The sequence below is a fragment of the Corvus kubaryi genome, unplaced genomic scaffold, assembly GCF_017639235.1.
Source record: "Corvus kubaryi isolate FWS band 111438036 unplaced genomic scaffold, C.kubaryi_AGA036_p1.0 37300, whole genome shotgun sequence".
Taxonomy (NCBI): Eukaryota; Metazoa; Chordata; class Aves; order Passeriformes; family Corvidae; genus Corvus; species Corvus kubaryi.
Genome location: NW_024581093.1, coordinates 17,868,317 through 17,890,006, shown reverse-complemented (window position 1 = coordinate 17,890,006; position 21,690 = coordinate 17,868,317). Strand labels below are relative to the sequence as shown.

Sequence of the window (21,690 nt, the reverse complement as noted above, 5' to 3'; positions counted from 1 at the left end):
GTGAATCCATCGGGACTCCAGCAGGAATCCATCGTGGATCCAGCGGGAATCCATCGGGGATCCATCGTGGATCCATCTGGGATCCAGCGGTACTCCATCGGGGATCCATCGTGGATCCATCGTGGATCCATCGGGGATCCATCGGGAATCCATCGTAGATCCAGCGGTACTCCATCAGGAATCCATCGTGGATCCATCAGGAATCCATCGGGGATCCATCGTGGATCCATCGGGGATCCATCGTGGATCCATCGGCAAGCTCCGAGCGCGGCCGTGCCCAGCGCTGCCCTCGGGCACCACCTGGCGGCCGCCGGCGGTCATTGCAGCCCGCGCTGCTGAGGCGGGGCCGGGAAGCGTCCCGGGATAAAGGAATAAAGGGCGGTGTTCTGGGAGCGGAGACACGGGATAAAGGGAATTGTCCCGGGAGCAGAAATAAAGGGATAAAGGCCAGTGTCCCGGAGGTAAGGACACGGGATAAAGGCCAGTGTCCGGGGAGCAGGCATTAAGAATAAAGGGCAGTGTCCCGGGGCCAAGAGCAGGATCACAGGATAAAGGGCAGTGTCCCGGTGCTGAGAGCAGGGACATGGGGTAGAGGGCAGTGTCCTGGGGCCAAGAGCAGGATCACAGGATAAAGGGCAGTGTCCTGGGGCCAAGAGCAGGGACACTGGATAAAAGGAAGTGTCCCAGTGCTGGCAGCAAGGCTCAAGTTCCCTGTGAAGTGCCAGGGCACCAGCCTGCATTCCACACCTCTGTGCTGTGGGACACACCAAGTGCAGCTCAGGCCTTTGGCATTTTTAGGTTCTTCAGGTTTGCTCTTTCAGGGGAGAGAGGGAAGCCCGGACAGCTGTTCAGAAAAAGCCATTTTTAAATGCTGGAGGTGGGAATCACGTTTCAGGCTCTTTGCAGTGCCCAGGTTCAGAGCAGTTTGTGGTGGCTGCGCACTGCCCCTGGGCTCCACCTGCGGTGGGGCTCGCTGGGGGCAGAGCAGACGGGGTTACCTGGGACCCATCTGGGAATGCTCTGGTTTGCAGGAGCATTGCAGGCCAGGCCTGGGGCTCCTGAGGCTGCCACAAGAGCTCCTGGGACCGTTTGCAGCCCAGCCGTTTCTGACTTTCTGGAAAACCTTCCTGGGGTTGTGTTTCCTGGTTGAGTTTGCCTGGGGAGCTCTGTCTTGCTTTGTTCTGGAGACTTCACCCAGAGCACTGGCTTTCATGTGGAGGTTCTTTTTTAATGAGGAATTAAAGAATCGCAGAGATTTCTGACTGATTGTGGCATTGATGAAGGGGTTAACTGGATGAATTAAGAGAGTCCTGAGGGGAAGCAGGTGGGACAGCCCCTCACTGAGGCTAAGTGGAAGGAAATGCTGGTTTTCCCTTTTCCTTTAGGTCAGGCAGGAACAAAGTCAGGAAGGTGAGAGAGGTCGGCAAAGATCCGTGCGTGTTTATTGCTCATAAAAGGGTTTTTCTGGTATTGTTTTCTTTTCCTTTTTTCTGATGCAGACTAAAAGAGTGTCTTTGCTGTTTTGTTTTCTGTCATGTTTTTTTTACAGCCAAGATTCAGCCTAAATCTTCCTCTGTGATCTCATCAGACTCTTATTCATTTCCTGGTAGGACTTGATGACTTGTGGTACACTAAGATCGTGAAATGGGAAGATTTCAATGGGAAAGATTTCACCTTGGTGATGTCTTTCATTCCAGAAAGTTTGTGAAGTGAAACCAACGGAGTTGTATTTCTTACTCTTTCAAACTTGAAACATTTATTTAAAAAAAAAGGAAAAAAAAAAGGGAGAAAACTCAGAAAAGATAGTGATTATTTATTTTTGTCCTAACCCCACCTGAAATACTATGAAAAAAAGTATAACTACAATTTCTAGCCAAATAAGAGAGTATAACACAAACACATATTTACTGCCCCCAGAGCATTTCCCCTGCATGTGACCTATCCCTGGGAGTGAAATCATGTAAAATAAATGTACAGAGGTGGATCTGTACCCCGAACTCTGCGCTCCAAAAGCCAGTGAGGCTTTGCAGGCTTTCCACTCCAGTCAGCCCTGGCAGGGTGACAGTCCCTGTGCAGGGCAGGTGTCACTGCCAGGCTGGCTGGGCCCTCCTGGCGCTGTTCTAAGCCCTTGCTGCTGAAAGGAGAAAAGGGAAGAATGCACTTGTTGAAGAACAAGAGCTCAGAAAGGATTATTTGATTTTCCTTTGGTAACCAATCCTTCAGTTTGCCCTGGGTTTGCTGCTGTGTTTTTCTGTACGGCGTGTCACTAGCGCTGGACTGCAACAGGATCATAAACCATAGAATTGAGCTTTCTTTCACTGACTGGAGTAAATTTGCCTTGATAAAGGGACCTTATGTCACCTGCCCTACCTAGGGTGCCACTGTGTGCCACGTGTTCCCATTCAAACAGCTTTTCACTGCTGCTTTGGTACATAGCAAGGATTCTCATCACAAGCCATTGTTTCATAAAAAGTTCTGATAGGGTGGGGCTAAACCTTTATTAAATGGCATGAACTTCTAGATCTGAATGTAATAAAATAACAATTTATGATATATTTTTGGGGATAAGAGATTAAAATGCTTATTAATTAAATGAATAATGAAAACCTTTGTGAGATTCTCTGCTACAAGTTGCAAGTAGCTGTTTAATCAAATTCTTTCTATGGAAAAATGCATTTCATTACAACATAATTAGCACATCTATTGTGTTTTTAATACAACTTGTGCTAAAGTGTGTTTGATCTGGCGTTTGCTCATGGTAATTAGCAGTGAAGGATTTGAACTTTTTTTCTTTATTCCAGGCTTTGTAAATTATAAGTGCCATATCTGGGGAAAATTGATGTGATTTTTTTTTTTTTAAAGTGCTAGAATAATCTTGGGACTATATTGGGGTAGTCATTAGTAGTAGTAAAAAGAGATGGTGAGAAGCTGTGCTAGCTAAAGCTGCAAATTTAGGGGTAATTTTATTTTCTGGCAGAGATGTGTTTTGTTGTGTATGTCCTGTCTCAGTCCTGAGGGAGCTGGAGGGGTTTGTGCTCTGTGTGTCTGGGGGGCAGGCCGGGGAGGGACGGGTGGCAGGGCTGGGCTGGGCGTGGGTTTCAGCCTGGTTTCCCATTTGGGTCCCACTCCTGGATGCCCCTGGGGCTCCCCTGCTCTGGGGCTGTGCTGAGCCAGGGCTGTGACTCTTCTCCAGCTGAGAGGCAGGAAAACAGGGCAGGAGCTCAGGGATGGTTCAAAGTCACCCTGATGCCTGGCTGCTGAAATCCCAAACATCTGCTGGACCGTGGGATGGATCCTGCAGCACTGCAGAGCTCCCCAGAGGGTTCAACCTTCCCAGCTGCATTGCTGGGGCTTTTCTGTCCCTTACCCGGGGCTTTACCAACAGCTGTGCGAGGAGAGGGAAAAAACTGCTTTTACAGAGAGTTCTTTGGTGAGTTGAGGCCTAGTCTGGGTTCACTTAAGAGTGTTTTTATGGTTGAGGTCACAGCGGCACAAAGCCTGATACTGTCTTCTGGGTGGAACTCATTAATGCACAGAAAACCCAAACTTGAGGCTGGCTTTTATGTAATAAAAAACAACATAATACAGTACAGGAGTATAAAAAGAAACTGTCCAGTGCAAACATCATATACATTGGAAATGGATACAGTGTTCCTTAAAATAACTTTAAAAAATCAGGCTTAAAAACAGCAATTCCAGGTCATACAATCTGGCTGATACCTACCAAAGTACTTGACTTACTGCACTAAATAATTTCATAACTAACATTACCTGCTGATAGCCAATACCACAGGTACTGACAAATCCTACAACTGTAAGTATTATTAGTTAGCATTTTTTATAATACACAAACGTGGAACCCCTACAGTACATACTGCTGGCTGGATTAAGCAAAAGAGAATGAACACATCCAAAATAAAACCAAGGCTGTTATCCCAAAATGTACTTTCTAAGAATAAAGGACGGGATCCAAAGCTGATTTGACCGATGGACAGATTTCTCCTCAGTTTTCCTTTAGTTGCTATTTGAAAAGTTGGGTGATTACATTGTTGATGTTGCATCAGTGTCCAGCCAAGTATTGTGTTGGGCAACTTTTTACAGCAGTGAGGAGTGATGTGAGAGCATTGCTATTTCCTGCCAAGAAAACATTTTGGGGGAAGGGAGTGTGAATTAGAGATGACGTGAACAAGTAAAAAGCAAATTAGTGAGGTTCCACCATACTGGTTTAAGAAAAAAGAGAAAAAAAAAAAAAGATTTAGTATTATTTGGTTAGCTACCAGATTTAAATAATCAAATCAACTAAACTAATACATACAGCTCCAGCACAGATCCTGCACAGTGGAGGATCTGTGCAGTAGGGCTCTGTTCCTGTTGGAGAGAACAGGACTCTGCACTGCTGGAAGCCAGAGACAGGCCATGGTCCTAAGGGACCCACTTTTCCCAAAATGTACTGGGCCGGGTAACTTCCCATGTGGGAAGTTTCATTCTGGTCATTCTGTGGCTCTTCACCAGGTGGGAAACTGAACACGGTCCCTTACCAGGAACTTGGTGGCTGCAGCTCCAAACCTGCCTTACATTTGTGGTGCTTTTATGCAGCTGAGTGTATGGGTGTGTAGCATTCTGGTTTGGGAGTCTACAATATTTTCCTAGGTGGAAAATACTCCTTCTACAGTACCTGCTAAGAAAAAAAGCACAACAGTTTCACAGTAATGAGGCCCTTCATTGTTTTGTCCCTGAAAAAATGCTATTGCTTTAATAATGCTGAATAAACCCCTTATTCAACATCTTTAGAAATCTAGAGAGACCTATGTTTCCATCTAGAGAGATTTAGTGTTGGAGTCTTAACATTCCCCTGATCTCCACATTTCCTTCCCTGAAGGATATGTTCCATTGAGTAACACTGAGATCCTATTTACAGAGAGAAAAAATAATTTTGCTGCTAGCTAGAGCAAATTCTAGCATGCCAGAAATGTGCCTGAAATCATCATCAGGCTGTTAAAAATGATAGATGAAACCAGATTGTGTGTCTAAAAATCCTGTCTAATTTTATCTTGAGTAACTCATAGATGTAGTAGAAGGCTATAAAGCAAAAATAATTAATAGAATGGAAAGAAAGAAAAAATCATGCTTCTTTTTGAAAGTGATGGAGTAATTTCTAATATTAAGTGATAGACCATATGTTCCTCTTCTCTACTGGGTAAGCATGAATGTAGAATATCAATAAAGATGTTGCAAGAGGGGCAGGCAAAGCAGCCAGCTGGAGATCCAGGGGGGTTAAAACATCCCTTCTCAACGCCACTCTCCCAGTGGAGGGTGACCTTGGATCATGGGGATGGAAACAGCACAGGAGGAGAGGAATGAGGGCGAAAAAGGGGACAAAACCAGGAAAAGTGGGGAAGACGGGGAGAGGAAGTGTGTCCTGGAAGAGTTGAGCAGGCCCATGAGCAGCAATTTTGGGGGAAAAAATGAATGTTAGCAAGGAGGGTAGTGCTGGGGGAAGTTAATGAAGGTGGTCTCTGCGTGTCTTTTTAACCCTACTGCAGGTTTTTTCCGTGCCTGTTTGAAATCCTACTACGGCTTGAGGGAAGAACTGTGAGTTCCTCTTTGGCCACTGGCAGTCTCTTGGGGTCTATCTGTAGCAGGAGGGAGAAAATTCATGGCTAGTTTGAACTTAATACACAAAATCTTCACTTGGTTCTGATCCATAGAGCTCAGCCAGCATCTTGAACCTGGGTCCCCAGTCGTTGAGAAAGTCATAATCAATGTCTGAGTCTGAGGAGCCCGAGCCCAGAGAGCTGAGGGACTCCGCGATGGACTCGGCGCCTTCGTAGCCGTAGATGTGCAGAGTGTCGTAGGGCAGCAAATCCCTGTCGTTGTCAGCCTCATCCTTCTTCACCTCGATCATCATCTCCATCCCCCCAGCTCCAGGGGTGATGTTTTCAGGGGGCTTCTGGACCTGTGCATACAGAGAGGGAGCGGCTTCCGCCTTCAGGCCGTTCTTGCGGACGGAGTTGAGCACAGACACGTCGTAGCTGGTGGTGTCCATCTCACCACCTCCCTCCTCGTCGTAGGTGACCAGCTGCTCGTGGATCTCTGCCACGTTCCTCCCGAGGCCACTCAGATCCTTCTTGTGCCTCTTTCTTAGCAGGATCAGCAATGCAATTACTGCAAAGGAAACTCAGATGAGCGCGTGTGAATAGAGAAGTAAGACACTAAAATTGAATTTAAAATACGTAACACAGTCTGAAGTGTTGTTTTTTTTTTTTTTTGGAGTGTTTTTTAACATGTATTTACCAAAAAAATAGTTAAAATTTCTATTTCACTGTAGGATTAGTTGAAGGAGTTCAGTCCAGACAGGAATTGTCCACCTGACTCTTGAACTGGAATTACAAGTACAAATGCATGGTGTCACAAGGTCATTGAATCAACTACTGCCTTGAACTGGTAAATCTCTTAATGCTGAGCATCAGATGCTACTTATGTGGTACTTGCAAAGCAGGCCAGCTCTCAGACAAGAAAAAAGTGCTGAGCCCTGTCTGTGATAGATTTCAAATACAGCAAACAGGTACTGGCCTGCTGATTTTTTACAGATGTATTTATGTTCTGCTTAAAGGGCTTCCAGACCAGTTCTGCCATAGGAAACAGTAATCCTGTTGTTATTGCCCCAGCCCAAATTGACAGTTTTATAGCTGTGTGTGAGGCTGGTATCCGTAAATCAAGTGTATTATACATGTGTGCAATAACTTCTCCAGGAACTCAGCCTGTCCAGAGGAGTGAGAAGCTGTGCTAACAGGCCAGAGGGGAAGAGCACATGAGATGAATCACATAGGTACAGCATAGCTGGCTTTCTGACCTTTTCATAGCTGCAAAGCTTTTGTGGATCTCAGCTAAAGAAAGAACACAACAATCCTCACATTGTAGTGCAAAGAACATTCCAAAAGTCAGATACTCACCAATGATTGTGAAGATGCAGACAAAAATTGCCACCAGTGCTTGTATGCTGACGCCGACCTGCTTTGCCCTCTCCTCACAGAAAGTGAAGTTGCCTTTCTCGTTGCACTTGCAGACACTGATGACAAGAGTGTTTGTGCTGGTGAGGTCAGGGTCGCCGTTGTCTGAGATGAGGACAGGCAGGTAGTGGAATTTGGCAAGTTCCCGATTAAACTGCCCGTATTTGACAGTGATGTTAGCGGTGTTATCTGGAAGGAGTAATGACATCCCATTTAGTGATAATCTCTACCAGATTGTCCTCACAGATTTCCTGTCAGTTGGTGCCTCTTCCCCTCAGACAGTCCCAGCCTTTCGGGAGCCCAGTGAAACTTCGGTGGCAACAAACACCTTTTATTTCAGTATGTTAAGCCTTTAAAAATACAAGAGTTACTTAGCTCAGCTAGACTAACCACAGGTCAGTGCTACAGCTTTTCTTCCCTGAGTGCCAGGGTCCCAGTCTGAGCAGCTAGGAAAGGCATTGCAGGGATACACTACCGTAGTTCTCAGCCAGGGAGAAGTTGCTATCTTCTGTGGCCAGTAGGTATCTGAAGAAACCTCTGGGTGATGTCTCATCCTTGTCAACAGCTGAAATCCTGACGATCACCTACAAGGATGGAAGAGGTCACGGTTTTCAGTGCACGTTGCCTCCAGTGATAAAACCCGTGGAGTGTTCGAGCTGAGCTGTGTGTCCTGTGTAACCCTTCAGTAAAGGGCAGGACACAGGTATCTCAGGATGCTCCTCTTAAAGTTTTTTCAAGGCAAGCATTTTCTTTGTGGGTCTTCAAAGAGACCAGTTTTGCCTCTTCAAATTTTGTGTAATGAAGGCACGAAAAAAGCCTCATGCTCAAAGACATATGGCTTGTGGAAATGTCTAAGATGGTGTCTTCTCAAGTGCTCAGCCTACTTTGAGGTGTGACTGTCATTTGTGGAATACCACTAAGACTGCCACGCCTGAAGGACATGCTTGGGTTTTGAAATCCTCAACCTGATGTAGATTAGATGTATAAAATATAAAAAATGTGTCTGATTATGTCCCAAAGGTATTGTAAAAATTAAACTAAAGGTGAAATTAACACCTTGTGTGTTCTATCAGAGAGTCTAGGCAGCGACAGAGTGTCCTGATTCCAGCTAGGAAAGAGCTAATTTTTTTTTCAGTAGCTGGGAGGGGGCACAGAGGTTATTCTAGACCATCTCATGTCATTACTGGGAGGGGAAAGGGACTCTCTTCCTGGGAGAGGGGTTCCTTCTGTTCGAGCAAGTGTGGTGGAGGGAGTGGTGGGATAATGCTGGTGCTGAGCCAGAGGGAGCAGCTTGGGTGGCGTTGCTGCTCCACACTCTCTCTATTTTTTTCTATATTTATTTTTTGTTATTTATATTGTTGCTATTACTGCTCATTTTCTTATCTCACTCCCGTTTCCAGTAAGTTGTTCTTATCTCAGCCCATGATCTTTAACTTTGGTGCCTCCAGTTCTCCTCTCCATCCTGCTGCAGTGGAAAAGGCGGGGGAGTGAGTGGTCTGTGGTTTGGAGTTCAGTGGGAACACTAAACTGGGGAGTACCATTCCTAAACCATGACACAAAGTATCTTAACTAAACAAATATTACAGTCTAGGCTGAACGCTTGTGGCCAAACAGGTACATCCAAAATACTGACACTATTTGTGCCAAGTACTAACACATTTTGTGTGTGCACATCCATGCACTCTGTGACCACAAAATAAAGTTCCATGCAGCAATGTTCCTCTTACAAGCTTGAAATGGTTTCCATCTCAGTATCACATATGAGCATTTGTGTGATGGAACTGAGTTGCTGATTTTTGCTGTGCAAAGCTTGGCTGTCCTTCATGGCTCAACTGTTAACACACAGACGTGAGAGCCTGGGGGGAGAGGAGCAGTGCAGCCCATGTGTGCAAGCAGATAAAAGTCAACATTCCAACAGGGTAATGTCCTTGAGAGATATTCCTGACCACTGATGGTTTGGAAATCAGTGAAATGATCAGGTGCTTTGGCATGAAAACTGAGACTCACTTTCATTAAAAGACATCTTTCGCTTGAGCTTGCAAGCAGTAATTCAGGTCTCAGGGAAAAACTCTCCCTGTCTCACCTTTCCTGGTGCAGCATTTTCACACACTCGGGGTTCCTCGGGAGAAACAAGTTCTGGAGCATTGTCATTTACGTCATCAACTATGACGTGAACGTGGGCATGTGACTCTCTGTCGGAAAGACGGCCTGGAATGACAAGAAGGGTACAAGTCTCACAAGTCTGGACTCCCAGTGCTGGCTTCCCACACTTTGTGACCACTTCTGTGCCTCCCACATGAGGAAGAATTTCTAGCTCCATCATAATTTAAACTTTTCCTCTGAGATTAAGTTATTTTCCTAAAATCTCTCCTAATGGGTAAATCATCAAGGGTCTTTGAGGAATAAAATGACAGTAGCTTATGGCTTCCTGATTCTTCCCACTGCACGGTGATGGATTGAGCATCGTTCTCTGCCACTAAACCACCATGGACAGAACAGGTCATGTCTGTATTATTAAATATCAAACCAAGTGGGGACTGGCCTGCCCCACTCCCTGGAGCTGAGCAAAGCCAGGGGCCAAATCTTAAAAAGATCTTTGACCTATTTGTAGGGATTTGTTTGATTTGGAAGATGATTATGCAAACCTTGAAGCCCCCCCTTCATTCGGGAGGAACAGCCTGTCAGGTTGTGCCTTTCATTTTTGATAAGCTGCGGCCCTGCTGGAAAGGTGTACCCAGATTTCTTTCAAACTGGGAAATGGGTGGCACTTACCATCTTCAAGGATCTCCACAGCTGCTACAGTGATGTTGTATGAGGAGCTGAATTCTCTGTCCAGAGGCTTGGGAAGCTGAATAACTCCATTATTGGATACCCTGACGTAGTCTCCATTAGGGCTAGCTCTACGCTGAATATATCTGTTTTTTGTTTAAAACAAGATATGTCAGTGCAAGGCTGGTAATGCTGTGTTTCACATCATTTCTTCTCAGAGGAAGGTCAGAGAGTTCTTGTGTGAAATGACATTAATATCTTGGCCAGGAGGGCTGAGAAGTTTTCCCTAAAACTATGCAAGCTGTGAGACTGAAATACACCTGTCCAAGGAGTTTCCAGATTATTGTACTTTGCTCTTTCAGAAGTCTATTTCCTTCTCTAAGCACATGCTTGGGAGAGCTCTTACAATAAAAAATATAACAATAAATTATAGCCATGTAAAAATATCCAGGATAATACTTTTTCCCTAAATACGAAAATGTTTTATCAGTAACACCATGTGGTAATTACATGGGTAAATGTAATTTATGTTCAGCTTTTGGTGACCATATATATCCATGGCTGCAGGGCTGAAAAATCAGCTTGGATTTTTTTGTTTTGTTTGGCATGCAGATTCTGAAAAATAGGGCCAAAGTCTTGATTCTTTGTCAAATTCTTGGTGTCATTAATGAATTCTGCACTTTTAAACAGAATTGCTGAAGCTGGTGTTGTCTTACCTGATTTTCCGTTTAGCAGCATCGGGGTCCTCTGCATGAACGGAACCAAGTGTTTTTACTTCTGCATGGTTTTCCCTCACTTTAAATTCATATGGGAGTTTAGTAAAGACAGGAGGCTCATCCACATCGGTGACTTCGATGGTGACTCTGGAGATGCTCCGGGGGTTGCCGGGTTTGAAATGGCGAAGGTTAACGGTGGGGTCTGTTGCTTCAATGCTAAACCTGTATTCTGCTACTGTTTCGAAGTCCAGGGGCTAAAACAAAAGACAGTTACAGATAATCTTCCATTGGCGATGTCTAAGCACACTTTCCATTGGCTCTCTGTGTGGATTTAAGATCTGTGCTCTATTTCATGCTTGGCAATGTTACCAAATTGCATCTTGGCTGGACCCGTGGGGGAGCATTTCCCAGCTGAACTCTGTCATAGTGTGGCTCAAACTACCTCTGGTGTGGAACAGATTCATCCAGTAGTTTAAGTTCAGCAAGTAACTCTTGGGTTAAATAATTTTCTTTTTATAATGCTGTAACTACCAAAATTTGGTTAGCTCCGGTCCCCCAAAGGCTGGGGAAGAGGTTCTCCTCCTGGCTAAGCTTTGTGTTCTGAAAGCATTCAAGGCAGATTGCAGATCTGCACTGACTGACAGCTGGGGCATTTAGTGATGAATGACATCCTCTTCCCTGTTTTTCCCCTTGCCTGAGATTATAAAAGGAATAACACAATGGGAGGAAGGCCAGGAGCTTGGGCAGTAAGAAATGCACCTTTCAAAGTTTCCTCTGTTCTACCACCTGAGATTCTAAAAGCACTGAGATACACAGCAGTTATGGTGACTCTTGTTTTTCTCTTGAGTAGATGCTGCAAAGGGAAGTGATGAGATGTATCCAGCAGCTGACATTTTATCTCACATGGCTGCATATTTAAAATTACGACGTGCACGGCCAAAATCACATTGCAAAACAGGGTGGTGAACTTTGCCCACTAAGTGTTGAAGGAAGAGCTGGATCCAAATCACTCAGGGAGTGTGTGGGGTCTGTGACTGCTCCTCCTCTGGGCAGGCACTCCCCAGGTCCTGGGAAGGCCAGGGGAAGAGCCGCACCGGGTGAAGGAAAGCTGCTCATACCCAGTGTGACCACAGCCAAGGATTTTACTGCCTTGAAATACCTGGTACTGTTTTTCCTGAAAGTTTTCTCTTCTTAATGACATTTCTAGTCTTAGCAGTTACAGAGAGACATTTGGAAGGGAAAAACACATTCCTGTCAATCTGAGGATTACAGGAGCTGATTCATAGTCCTCTCTCCTCTTTTTCTTTTAACAGCAAGTCAATGAAATCAATGAAGTCTTGGTTTGGCAATGCTCTGCAGCAGTCCCTTGGTACAAATCAAGTGGGTTTGAGAATTTAAAAAGAACAGAGAATCAAACCCTAATAAAGGCTTTGGAGAGACTTAAAGACTTAGAAGAAATTAGTGGGGAAGCTCTGAAAACACCCTGGGGAAGGTAAGGGAGCTGTGGCTCAGACTGGAGCAAATGCCAAACTGCAAAGGGGTTTTAGAAAAGAGGTCGGGTGGACTCATTCACATTTTCTACTTTGGTTTCACATGGGCTGCAGAAGGGAAGGATTCTTTGACTTGGCCAGTGGGTTCAACTCTTAAATCTCTGCCTCTTTGAAGCATCTAACCACTTGAAGTGTGCAAGGAGCCCATATTGCATAACCTGAATATCTGACACAGCCCCCACTGCACTCTGCAGTAATTCTGGAGTTTTTCAGGTCTAGAGGTTGAAAAGGACTAGAAATCACCAGCTCTTCTTCTCCCAGAGCTTGGAGAGCTGGTGTTCAGGATCAGTATATTTCATGCTGACTTTCATGCATTTCCATTTTTTCCTGCTGCTAGTCCTAAACCAAAACCACTACATTACACATGGAAAACCACAATAATCATCTTTGTTACAGGGAAAAGTACCTTCTTTGGCCTAATGATTCCTTCATTTGTGTATGGATTGGCTACAATGTCAAAGGTGTCCCTGAACTCTCCTTGGATAAAGCTGTATCTTGTATTTCTGTGTTGTGGTTCATCAATATCTTCTACTTTGACTCTGCCAACTTCTCCTCCCACTGAAATGTTTTCAGGAACTTTAAAGTGAAAAGACGCTGTTAAAAAAACAGAAAAAGACATAAGGAGTGTGTACATGGAAGTTAGAACTTAGTTAAAAATGGTCTTACTTGATAGATGCACAGAGAAATATTTCATTGAGAATTCAGCATTGCATATCTCTAAGACATATAAAAGTATAAATAATACCCCAAATTGTCAAGATCTTTAGCAAAGTGATGAAATCAATATTGATTTTTGTTTTCTGCTCTAGGTGTGCATCGCCCAGGAAAAGTGGCTGTGGCTGAAGCATGGAAGAACATGAACACGTAAAGTTCTTTTGGCCACTTTAAAGGAAAGGTGAGTTGTGCTGGACTGCGACCTAAACTCGTTGTGCTTGTGTCAGCCCCTGGTTTCCAAGAGGTTCAGAGCCCGTGTGACACTCACGGTGTTTGAACACTGGGAAGTTGTCGTTGATGTCGGACAGAGTGATGATCACTGTGGCTGTGCTGGAATCCCCAGAAAACCCCGGAGCATCTTTGGCTTGAACAACAATCTCGTACGTTGATTTAGTCTCTCTGTCTAAATTAGGCTCTTTTGTATAAATCACTCCTGTGAAAAAATAACATGGAATACAATTAGATTTCGCAGCACATCCAACATCTCTTCAATTTTGACAGCAGATTTTTATCTTATGCCACACATTCAGGGGTATTTTTCAAGAAATGTTAGAAATTTTTCTGCATGATGGAATATTTAGGAGAATTATTGCAGAATATTCCTTTCAACAGATCTTTAACCTCTTTACCTGCGTTCTTTGCTCTAGCAGACTAGTGTGGTTACAAGAGATACTGACATTGGTTTTAAAACTGGACAAAATTTAATCTAGAAAGTTTAGGAAAGCAAATGATTATTGATTATTGAATGCTGCTTCAGAATCTGTGTATTCCCTTTTCCTGTTTAGTCACAGGAACAGTATCTATGCTGAATTGAAAACATGAACTCATCTTTGCTCCTGGTCAATCTCTCTGTAAGTGGGAAAAAAATGACCTTTTATCTTCTCATGTTCATGGCAGTTGATTTCCTGATTTTATTAGTTCATTTCCAGATGGGGACTGTGGCACTGCGGAGTGTGAATGCAAAACTTTTCTAAATCATGTTTAAAATTATATTTTTGAATTATTATTTCTCTTTTCCAGAATGAAAAAGGCTTAAAACTGCGTTTTCTTCAAAGGGTAGGGTAAGGACAAAGTGTAAGGACATTTGTGTGTCTGACTTACCAGAGTCATCAATGGTGAAATATTCGCCTCCTTTAGTGACTTGGTAGGTCACTGTGGCATGACCTGACACTGTTGGGTCATCAGCATCCACAGCTGTCACTTTGGTGACTGAGGTTCCTAGAAAAAGATTTTCAAGCTGCATATTTAGTATAAATTCTGCTTTTTAACCCCAGCCATGGAGGGAGATGAGTGAGGGAGGACATACCTACTGGTGACATTTCTGGGACAGATCCATTGAACACCTTTTGTACAAACACAGGGGCATTGTCGTTGATATCATACACCTTGATGATGAATTTGGAGGGGCGTTCCAGTGACCTGTTGTTTGTTCTGTCAATAATGAGGGCTGTCAGCTCATACTCTGCCTTCTTCTCCCTGTCCAGCCTCTCGAAGGCGTAGACGTCCCCACTGGTCTCCTCCACCTTGAAAATGGTGTTGGCATATTCACCCTCTATGATGTACTTGGCGTTGTTGTTCCTTACACTGGATGTGATCTGGAAGGAAAGTGTAATTCAGAGAGATAAGGGTGGGGCTTGGCAGCTCGATGCAGCAGTTTCTCCCAGAGGATTCATACAGTCAGGAATTCTTCATCCCATTGGGAACCAGAGCAGCCCTCAGGACTTTTGCTGTCAGCTGGGGCATCACTGAACAGCACCACAGCAGCATCTGGGGTTATAGGATGGCACTTGCATTCACACTGAAACTTGCTGGTGTATATAGAAAAAAGCTTTTTTTAAAATAATATCTCATATTTCCTAAAGATATAAATTGTTCATGCAGCCAACACTTACAGATAATTAACTTCATTATGTCTAAACGTGAGCTACGGTTCAGTTTGAGTTGCTCTTGTTTGCAACTTTCTGAACCTGCCAGGGGTTTTTGCTCAGTTCCACAGGATTACAGGAACAAATCTGTATTCACAGCTCCTGACACTATTCAGCATTAGCCTCTATTCCTTAGCACTTAGCAGAATTCCTGCCACAGCTCAGTCACATGCAGTCGTTTAATAGGCAGTCTTCAGCCTCATGGACTGACAGGAAGGTTACAATTCCACCCCATAGATTTTAAAATTTAAGGTTATATGCAATGAGAAAAGGATGGGATAAGAGGAATGAACAATAATCTGTTTTAAAATATAACTTAATCCAATTATAAATGCTTTTGCACACTACTTGATCTGCAGATAATGTGATGATGCTTCCCTTTCTATACCCTCACGCATCCAGGGACACTGAGAGATGGTTTAAACCACAATTTTCCATGCACTATATCAGCATTCTTATTTCAGCCAGCTAATTATCAAGGATTGCTGGGTTTGACCAAGTATTTCTAGCCTTTTGTTACCGATGTTATCATCAATGTCACCTGTTGTGTATTCAGGATTCGATTTATCCTGTAGTTGTCATTTACTGTTGAGCATTGTTACAATTTCGTTTTTCTCTTTTGAAATGTGTCATTAATATTTCCACCCCTCACTCCTCAATCATGCTTCTGGCTGCTGGGGCTGCTGGAGAGCAGTTCACAACTCTGGAGATGTCACATGAGAAATAACCTCACCCCTGTCTCAAGGATGGGCTAGTCAGTGCCTTCTTTCTCAGTTTTTATGTACCTGTTCAGTGCAAAAAGTACAAACTTCTCAGAATGCCTTTTCTGGTGCTGAGGATGAGCACACAAAGGAAAGCAGCAAGGTGGTGCACGATAAAATCGGAACGTGTCAGCACGTTCCTGCAGCTGTCACTCAGCCCTGCCATGCTGCTCCCGGGGCCTTTCTTTAAAGGGTTTATCAAGGGCTCAGTGCTGCAGATGCACCGAGCAGCCACGGCAGGAGCAAGCAGGAGATTGTTGAAACACCCCGGAGTTGTACAAAGGGAATTAATCTTATTTAGGACAGCTCCAGGAATAGAAGCTGCTCCTCAGTCTGGGGCTGAATTGGTCTGAAATGAAACAGAGATGCCCTGTGGTAGCTGAGAGGACCCTGTGGCCTCTTTGCTTTCTCTGTGGTGCTTTCTGGCAGCCAAGAGCAGCCAGCAAGGCCTGTTTGACTTTGCTGAGACAGCCCTGACAGATGTGAGTGTTGTACGGGGCAGGAAAACGTTCAGCTGCATTTATCTGCAAAGTGTCACAGTGCATCACTTTGAAAGACTAGATTGGGAGAACTTTTCCTGGGTGATATGCAGTTAATAACAGGCTTTTATGAGCACTGCCCTGAAGAAAATGAGTTTGCAAGCAGGTCAGTGCTTGTTAGTATTTTTAAAAATGATTTGCTTTTGCTTTGTGCAACAATATTTTTGATTGTGTAACAGTATTTCGAAACATAGCACTCGTGTTTGGTGTCCAAGCTGAGAGATGGAACTGTGTGTTTTAATACATACATTTTATTTGCTGATCTCTGAGGTTTCTGAAAGAATCTTGTGCTTCCAGAAAAATACTGACATGTATCAGGCACCAGACTTCCTTCCTAATCATGCACCTGCAGGTAGCGTGGCTGTTCCCACATTGTGGCATCTCCAGACCTGCCATTCCCTTAAATTTATTTGTATTCTTCAAAGGAATTAAAATCCCTTTGATACTGTTTTTCATTTACTCTTTGCCCACATTTTGAAGATTTTAACATGTTAATATGTAGGTATTAAGTCCCATTTCTATTTCCTTTTCATCTCTCCTGCCCAGACTGCAAACAAATAACATTTTTCAGGATTCTTGTTTGCTATTTTCAGTCACTCATTGCTCACAGGCTGCTGCTTACCTTGCCAACATGGTGTGGCAAAGGTGTATCAATCTCTTCCTTGATGTGCATTTGGTTCCATATCCAGTCTCTCTTCTGGCGCTTGTGGCTGACATCGTTTGAACAAAGGTTTTGGGTTGATTTCTGGCTTCCTCCATCAGCAAATGCTGGAGCCAGGAACAATGAGAAAAGTAGAATAAAGTGGCTCATCTTCTTCTGTAGCCTGGAAAGTAATATAGAAATGCAAAAATATAAATAACAGAATCAGATTAAGCAGAGGGAGCACACATAGAGGTGCAAATGGACATTCCTTCTGTAGGGAAGTTTGATCTCTTTGTTTCTTTTCATTTGCCTCAGCATCAAAATTTGAAGGCTTCTTCCTTCTATGAAGCAGTTTTAGCTGGATGACAACTGTAAAAACCAACACAAAGTATTTCAATTCAATAAAAAGTGAGTTTTGAATGTTGGTATGAAGGCCAGCATCCCCCTGAGTGACTGTCATTGCCCTGAGGAGCAGATTCAGAGCCGGGGTCCCCCCTGCGCACAAGGACAGGGCAGCCCCTGGCACCATGGCTGAGCTTGAGTTAACTCCACTTGAAATGAAACATTCAGGCTTGAGAAACCCAAATGCAGTGTTTTGACATGCCCCAACACAAAATATGCTGTAGTCAATATCTTCATATGGAAAATATTGATGTAGAATAAAATCTGGTGGTTTTTTTTTTTTTTTTGGTGGAGAAAGTGATTCGTGTGAAATTTTTAATCAATTCCAAGTACAATACAGCAAATTATCTTTCCTTAAGAGCTCATCTATTGATTCAACTCCTTGTCTTCTGAAACTTTTGGAGACTCACATAAAGTTCCTTTATCCCCTGTTCTCAGGCTTTAACATCTGCAAAATGATAATTTGTGAAATGATTTTCAGGTGAAACTGTATTTTTGCATCCTGTATTAATATTAGCAAACTTTAGGCCTGACTTTCTTATCAGAGGAGTTATTTTAATGTATCAAAGCTGATTCATTTTCTTCCTAAATTTCCCGTTCCCAATATAAAGGATTGTCAGGGAACTTTAACACTCAAGTAATCAGACTTCAAATTGCACATAAATGACTTTCCATTAGCTTTTAGGAGCTGTCAGCATGCACATCAAAAATAAACCTGTTAATTGTGATGAGAAGTTGGCATCACACAGGTTGATAGATGTGAGATTAAATTAATATTTTCATCAGGAAGGTGCTGAGACATTTCCAAAATTACTCTTTGGTAACCAAGCAATCAGTGTTATCCGGTGGTGCAGCATTATTGTCAGTAAAAAAGATTTTATTTACCATGAAATGTTGCTTTCCTCTACTGTTCTCTCTCCCACATTGTTGTACATAAACTGAGGAACATTCCTCCTTTGTGGCTGTGTAGGAAGTGACCGAATAAGGTGGATTTGAAGTTGCTTTTTAATAGATAAGCTGTGTTTAATACAGTTTTCTGGATTCAAACAAAGCTTTTTGATTTAGCTACTTTTTTCTATTCTATGCACTTAGCTTGACTCTGAATATTTTTAGAAAAATGAGTATGATTTAGCTGTTTTTCTATGCTTTATTTGTGATGATGAATGTTTTATAACTGGAAACTGGAAGGCAGTGATATGATTCTGTTGTGATTGCCTAGGTCTGACTTTCATTGTAAAACTACAAAACATGATAACCAAAGGAAGCCAGTTGGACAATGCCAACCAGCACAGGCTGTGGTTCTGCCAAAGAACAGACTGGAGTGTTGAAAGTCCTTTTCTCTTGTTGCTGTGCTGAGTGGAGCTCTCCTGTAGTGCTGAGCTGCTGCTTGGAAGTTTTAAACCAGAAAGTGCTGACTGAATTATTTAGATATATGTGCATTTCAGCTGAAACTTTAGCTACCCCTTTCACTCAGCGTGTCCATCTTTGGCTTTGTAGATTTTAAATGATGCCATGAAGATTTTTGCCTTTTCTTTTATACCCCTGTTATACCTTTTTACAACTTCTGTATTCCCAGTGCTTTTTGCCTACATTCTTGGACTTGTTTGTTAAGCTAAGAGACTAAACATTTGAGAAGCTTCGTAGCCAGGGATCAGTGTGCCCCAGACCCCAAGGTCCTCTCCAGAACACATTCTGTAAACCAAGATAGAACCATCCAGGGGAAGGTTCCTTGGGGAGGGGGGGCTCACTTGAGCCTCTCATTGGGGAATCTTTGATAGATCTGCTAATTAGTAAAACCTATAATGATATACCCAATGTTGGGGGGGGCGGACACAGAGATAGACTCGGCGGGGTGCATCTCGATGCGTGTGACCTGGATGTGTGTACCTAAGGATCCTTAAAATAAATACCAAGGTAAAATCCCTTTTCCCCTTCTAACCGTGTATGACTCTTGATTTTAAGACCAGGAAAAGGCATCATAAGGAGTCTTCAATTCCTTTAACTCCTCATTAATTGATTCCTTGTTCATATTTGCCCAGCCTCCCTGGTAAGTGAAGGGTTCGTTTGGCAGTAGTTTGGAGGACCTTGGCTGCCTCTGGCACTGCAGATCAAACCCAGATGGAGGTGGGAGAGCCTCTGCAAAAACTGATTTCTGCTTCACCTCTGGCATCTTTCAAACTGCTCATTTTGGGGAAATGACAGTGCACACTGGAGCTCCCTCTTCTCCAGGGACATGGGAGGTGCCTTGCCCTGTAGGACAGGCTGACCCTGGGGACACTTCCTCCATGGCACCATGCACCTGTTCCCAAATTTGGCAGCTGGCAGCCTTTGCTGAGCCTGTCACTGAATTCCTCCCAGTGTTGAGGAATGCTCCTCCCTGGCAGCGAGGGAGTACGCTGTACGGAGCGGGGCCCTGCGGAGCAGTGGCGGGATAAGGGCTCTGTCCTGGTGGGAAGGCCGCGTTCCGGGGATGCCGCGTCCCAGGGTTGTCAGCTCTTGACAAGCTGCACTAAATGCTCTCTCTTTTCTGGCCATGACAGTTCTCCTTCCCAGCACTTCTCACTTGAAGTGCCAGAGGCAGCAGCAGAAGGGGTCATTCCCATGCCTGAGCAGGAGAAGGCATTCCCATGGAGCCACAAGCGAGAACATTTCTGAGGGATAACAGGGGATTATTTACAGGTAGGGATCAGCTTTTGCTTTCTTCCTGTAGGGATCAGCTTTTCCTTTCTTCCTGTGTCTGCTGGGACAGCCAGGACTGAGGGGAGGGAATCAGGTGCATCCCTTCAAGCAGTGACCCCCCAGGCTTCCAGCACAGCTTTGGAATGCACGTGGGTCTCCTGGATGCTGCCACGAGTCCCTGCCCTGCTCTGCCCTCACAACAGCCCCCAGTTATCCCTGTGTTGCTGCCTGATTAGCCCAACAGTTCCAGATTCTTTCAACCTAATCAGGGACCGTAAATGTTCCTGAAAGCTAGCAGGAAATGGTTTATTCAAGCAGCTGAGTTTCTGTCTCTGCTCTTAAATTTTCTTCCAGCAAATGATGGGTTTTCCCACCCATATTATTCATTTTATGTGTTGAATTATTTTAGCAAATAACTCTTGGTCTGCAGGGTACTGTAGACAGTTAACTGAGAAATTCTGGTATTCAAAGTGATTTATGTGACACATGACTCACATAGTGCAGTTTCTTCTTCCAGACTGGGAGTAATTATTAAAAAAATGTCGGGGGGAGATACAGACAATACTGTACTAATTAAAATTTGCTTTTACAGGTTTTTGGCAAGTAATCAACTGTAAAGGTGATGAACAGCTGATGTAAATACAGTCCCCATGTAATGAAACCACATTGGATGAAATATTCGTATGAACATTTACGGTTTTTTGGTTTTTTCTGGTATTTGCCTCTCACCTAGTTTGCTTCTCACTCTAAAAGTGTATATTAATGCTTATGCAAGGGTAGTTCAGTTGGCAAAGAAATTTGTTCTATGCTTGTGTGTTAAACAAAGGTTAAACCAGGCTTCTGTACAGAGATTTTAGGAAATGAGGGACACTTGCCTCTGAAATGATGCAATTTTCTGGTCGATCATACTAAAACCTTATGCTTAACTTTGAGAATTTTTCAGTATCCAAAAAACCCAAATAGTGGTAGAGTGGTGATAATGAACATCCTGAGAGAGAAATTTGCTAAAAGTGGCTGTCATACACAAGAAAAGAAACACATTTTAAAAGGGTTATGTCCATGTTGTTGAGATAATTTGCATAACTGACTGTGAGAAAGGCTGGAAATGAAAGATTATTTTTACTTATTGGAGTCTGAATGATGTAAGTGAAAATGAAAAACCCCCTATGAAAAGATTAGTCTTTCTTGGAGTAGACAGCACTGAAAAATTATTTTTCAGGTGCAAAAAATATTCTTTGATACACTATCTAAACACCTCCAAAATTGCTGTGCTCAGTGAAACCATGGCAGATACAGAGGGCACAATCTGACCTGGTCTCAGGGAGCAGAATGCCTCCGAACAGCCTGGCCACACAGAATCCATTTTAACATTAATTTCCCATCTGTATGATGGGTAGGACCAAAACTAAATGTGTGAATGCAGTGAGCCCTAAGAGACAGAAAGTTAACACACCAAACACAGGAGGGGGATAAATGATCTTTTTTCTTTTCAGTGCTGCAGCTTTGGTGAGCATGCAGAACATTATTAAAGGAAAATAGCCTTAGCAATTCTTAATGCTGCCTTTCACGGGCCATAAAGGGCTGTGCAAACCTGGATTAATAAAGCTCCTCACGTCTCTGAAAAGCCCTGCAGGCAGATAAAAAGCATTATCCCTTCCAAAAGGGGCACTGGAAGCACAGAGGACTGAAACGTGTCTGTGGTGTCCTGACAGGGACCAGGGACAGGAGAGAAAATGGTCTCAGGTTTTGCTGTCCCAGTTCCCTCGGCTCAGAACTGGTGCCCATGGCTCCCAGGGGAGCAGCAGAAGGGGTCCCCAGGTGAGGTTGTTAGGTTGGGATTGGTGCCCATGGCTGTGCCCAGCTCCCAGGGGAGCAGCAGAAGGGGTCCCCAGGTGAGGTTGTTAGGTTGGGATTGGTGCCCATGGCTGTGCCCAGCTCCCAGGGGAGCAGCAGAAGGGGTCCCTGCCCAGGTGAGGTTGTTA

At 43.8% G+C, this 21,690-nt stretch overlaps 1 protein-coding gene across 3 annotated transcripts in view; it reads right to left on the bottom strand.

The window, feature by feature from the left end:
* Window positions 1-3,547: 3,547 nt before the first annotated feature.
* Window positions 3,548-21,690, bottom strand: part of CDH5 (cadherin 5) — a 30,407-nt gene continuing 12,264 nt past the window's right edge. For 2 of the 3 annotated variants that reach the window (XM_042027642.1, XM_042027643.1), the window contains exons 2-12: window positions 16,607-16,808; window positions 14,066-14,354; window positions 13,861-13,977; window positions 13,028-13,192; window positions 12,452-12,639; window positions 10,496-10,749; window positions 9,783-9,925; window positions 9,094-9,218; window positions 7,486-7,594; window positions 6,954-7,199; window positions 3,548-6,177 (exon numbers count right to left, since the gene is read on the bottom strand). In XM_042027642.1, the coding sequence (XP_041883576.1) occupies window positions 5,672-6,177; window positions 6,954-7,199; window positions 7,486-7,594; window positions 9,094-9,218; window positions 9,783-9,925; window positions 10,496-10,749; window positions 12,452-12,639; window positions 13,028-13,192; window positions 13,861-13,977; window positions 14,066-14,354; window positions 16,607-16,795 (2,331 nt within the window). In that variant the 5' untranslated portion in view covers window positions 16,796-16,808 and the 3' untranslated portion in view covers window positions 3,548-5,671. The remainder of the gene's footprint in view (window positions 6,178-6,953; window positions 7,200-7,485; window positions 7,595-9,093; window positions 9,219-9,782; window positions 9,926-10,495; window positions 10,750-12,451; window positions 12,640-13,027; window positions 13,193-13,860; window positions 13,978-14,065; window positions 14,355-16,606; window positions 16,809-21,690) is intronic. The other variant, XM_042027644.1, reaches the window with a different exon arrangement.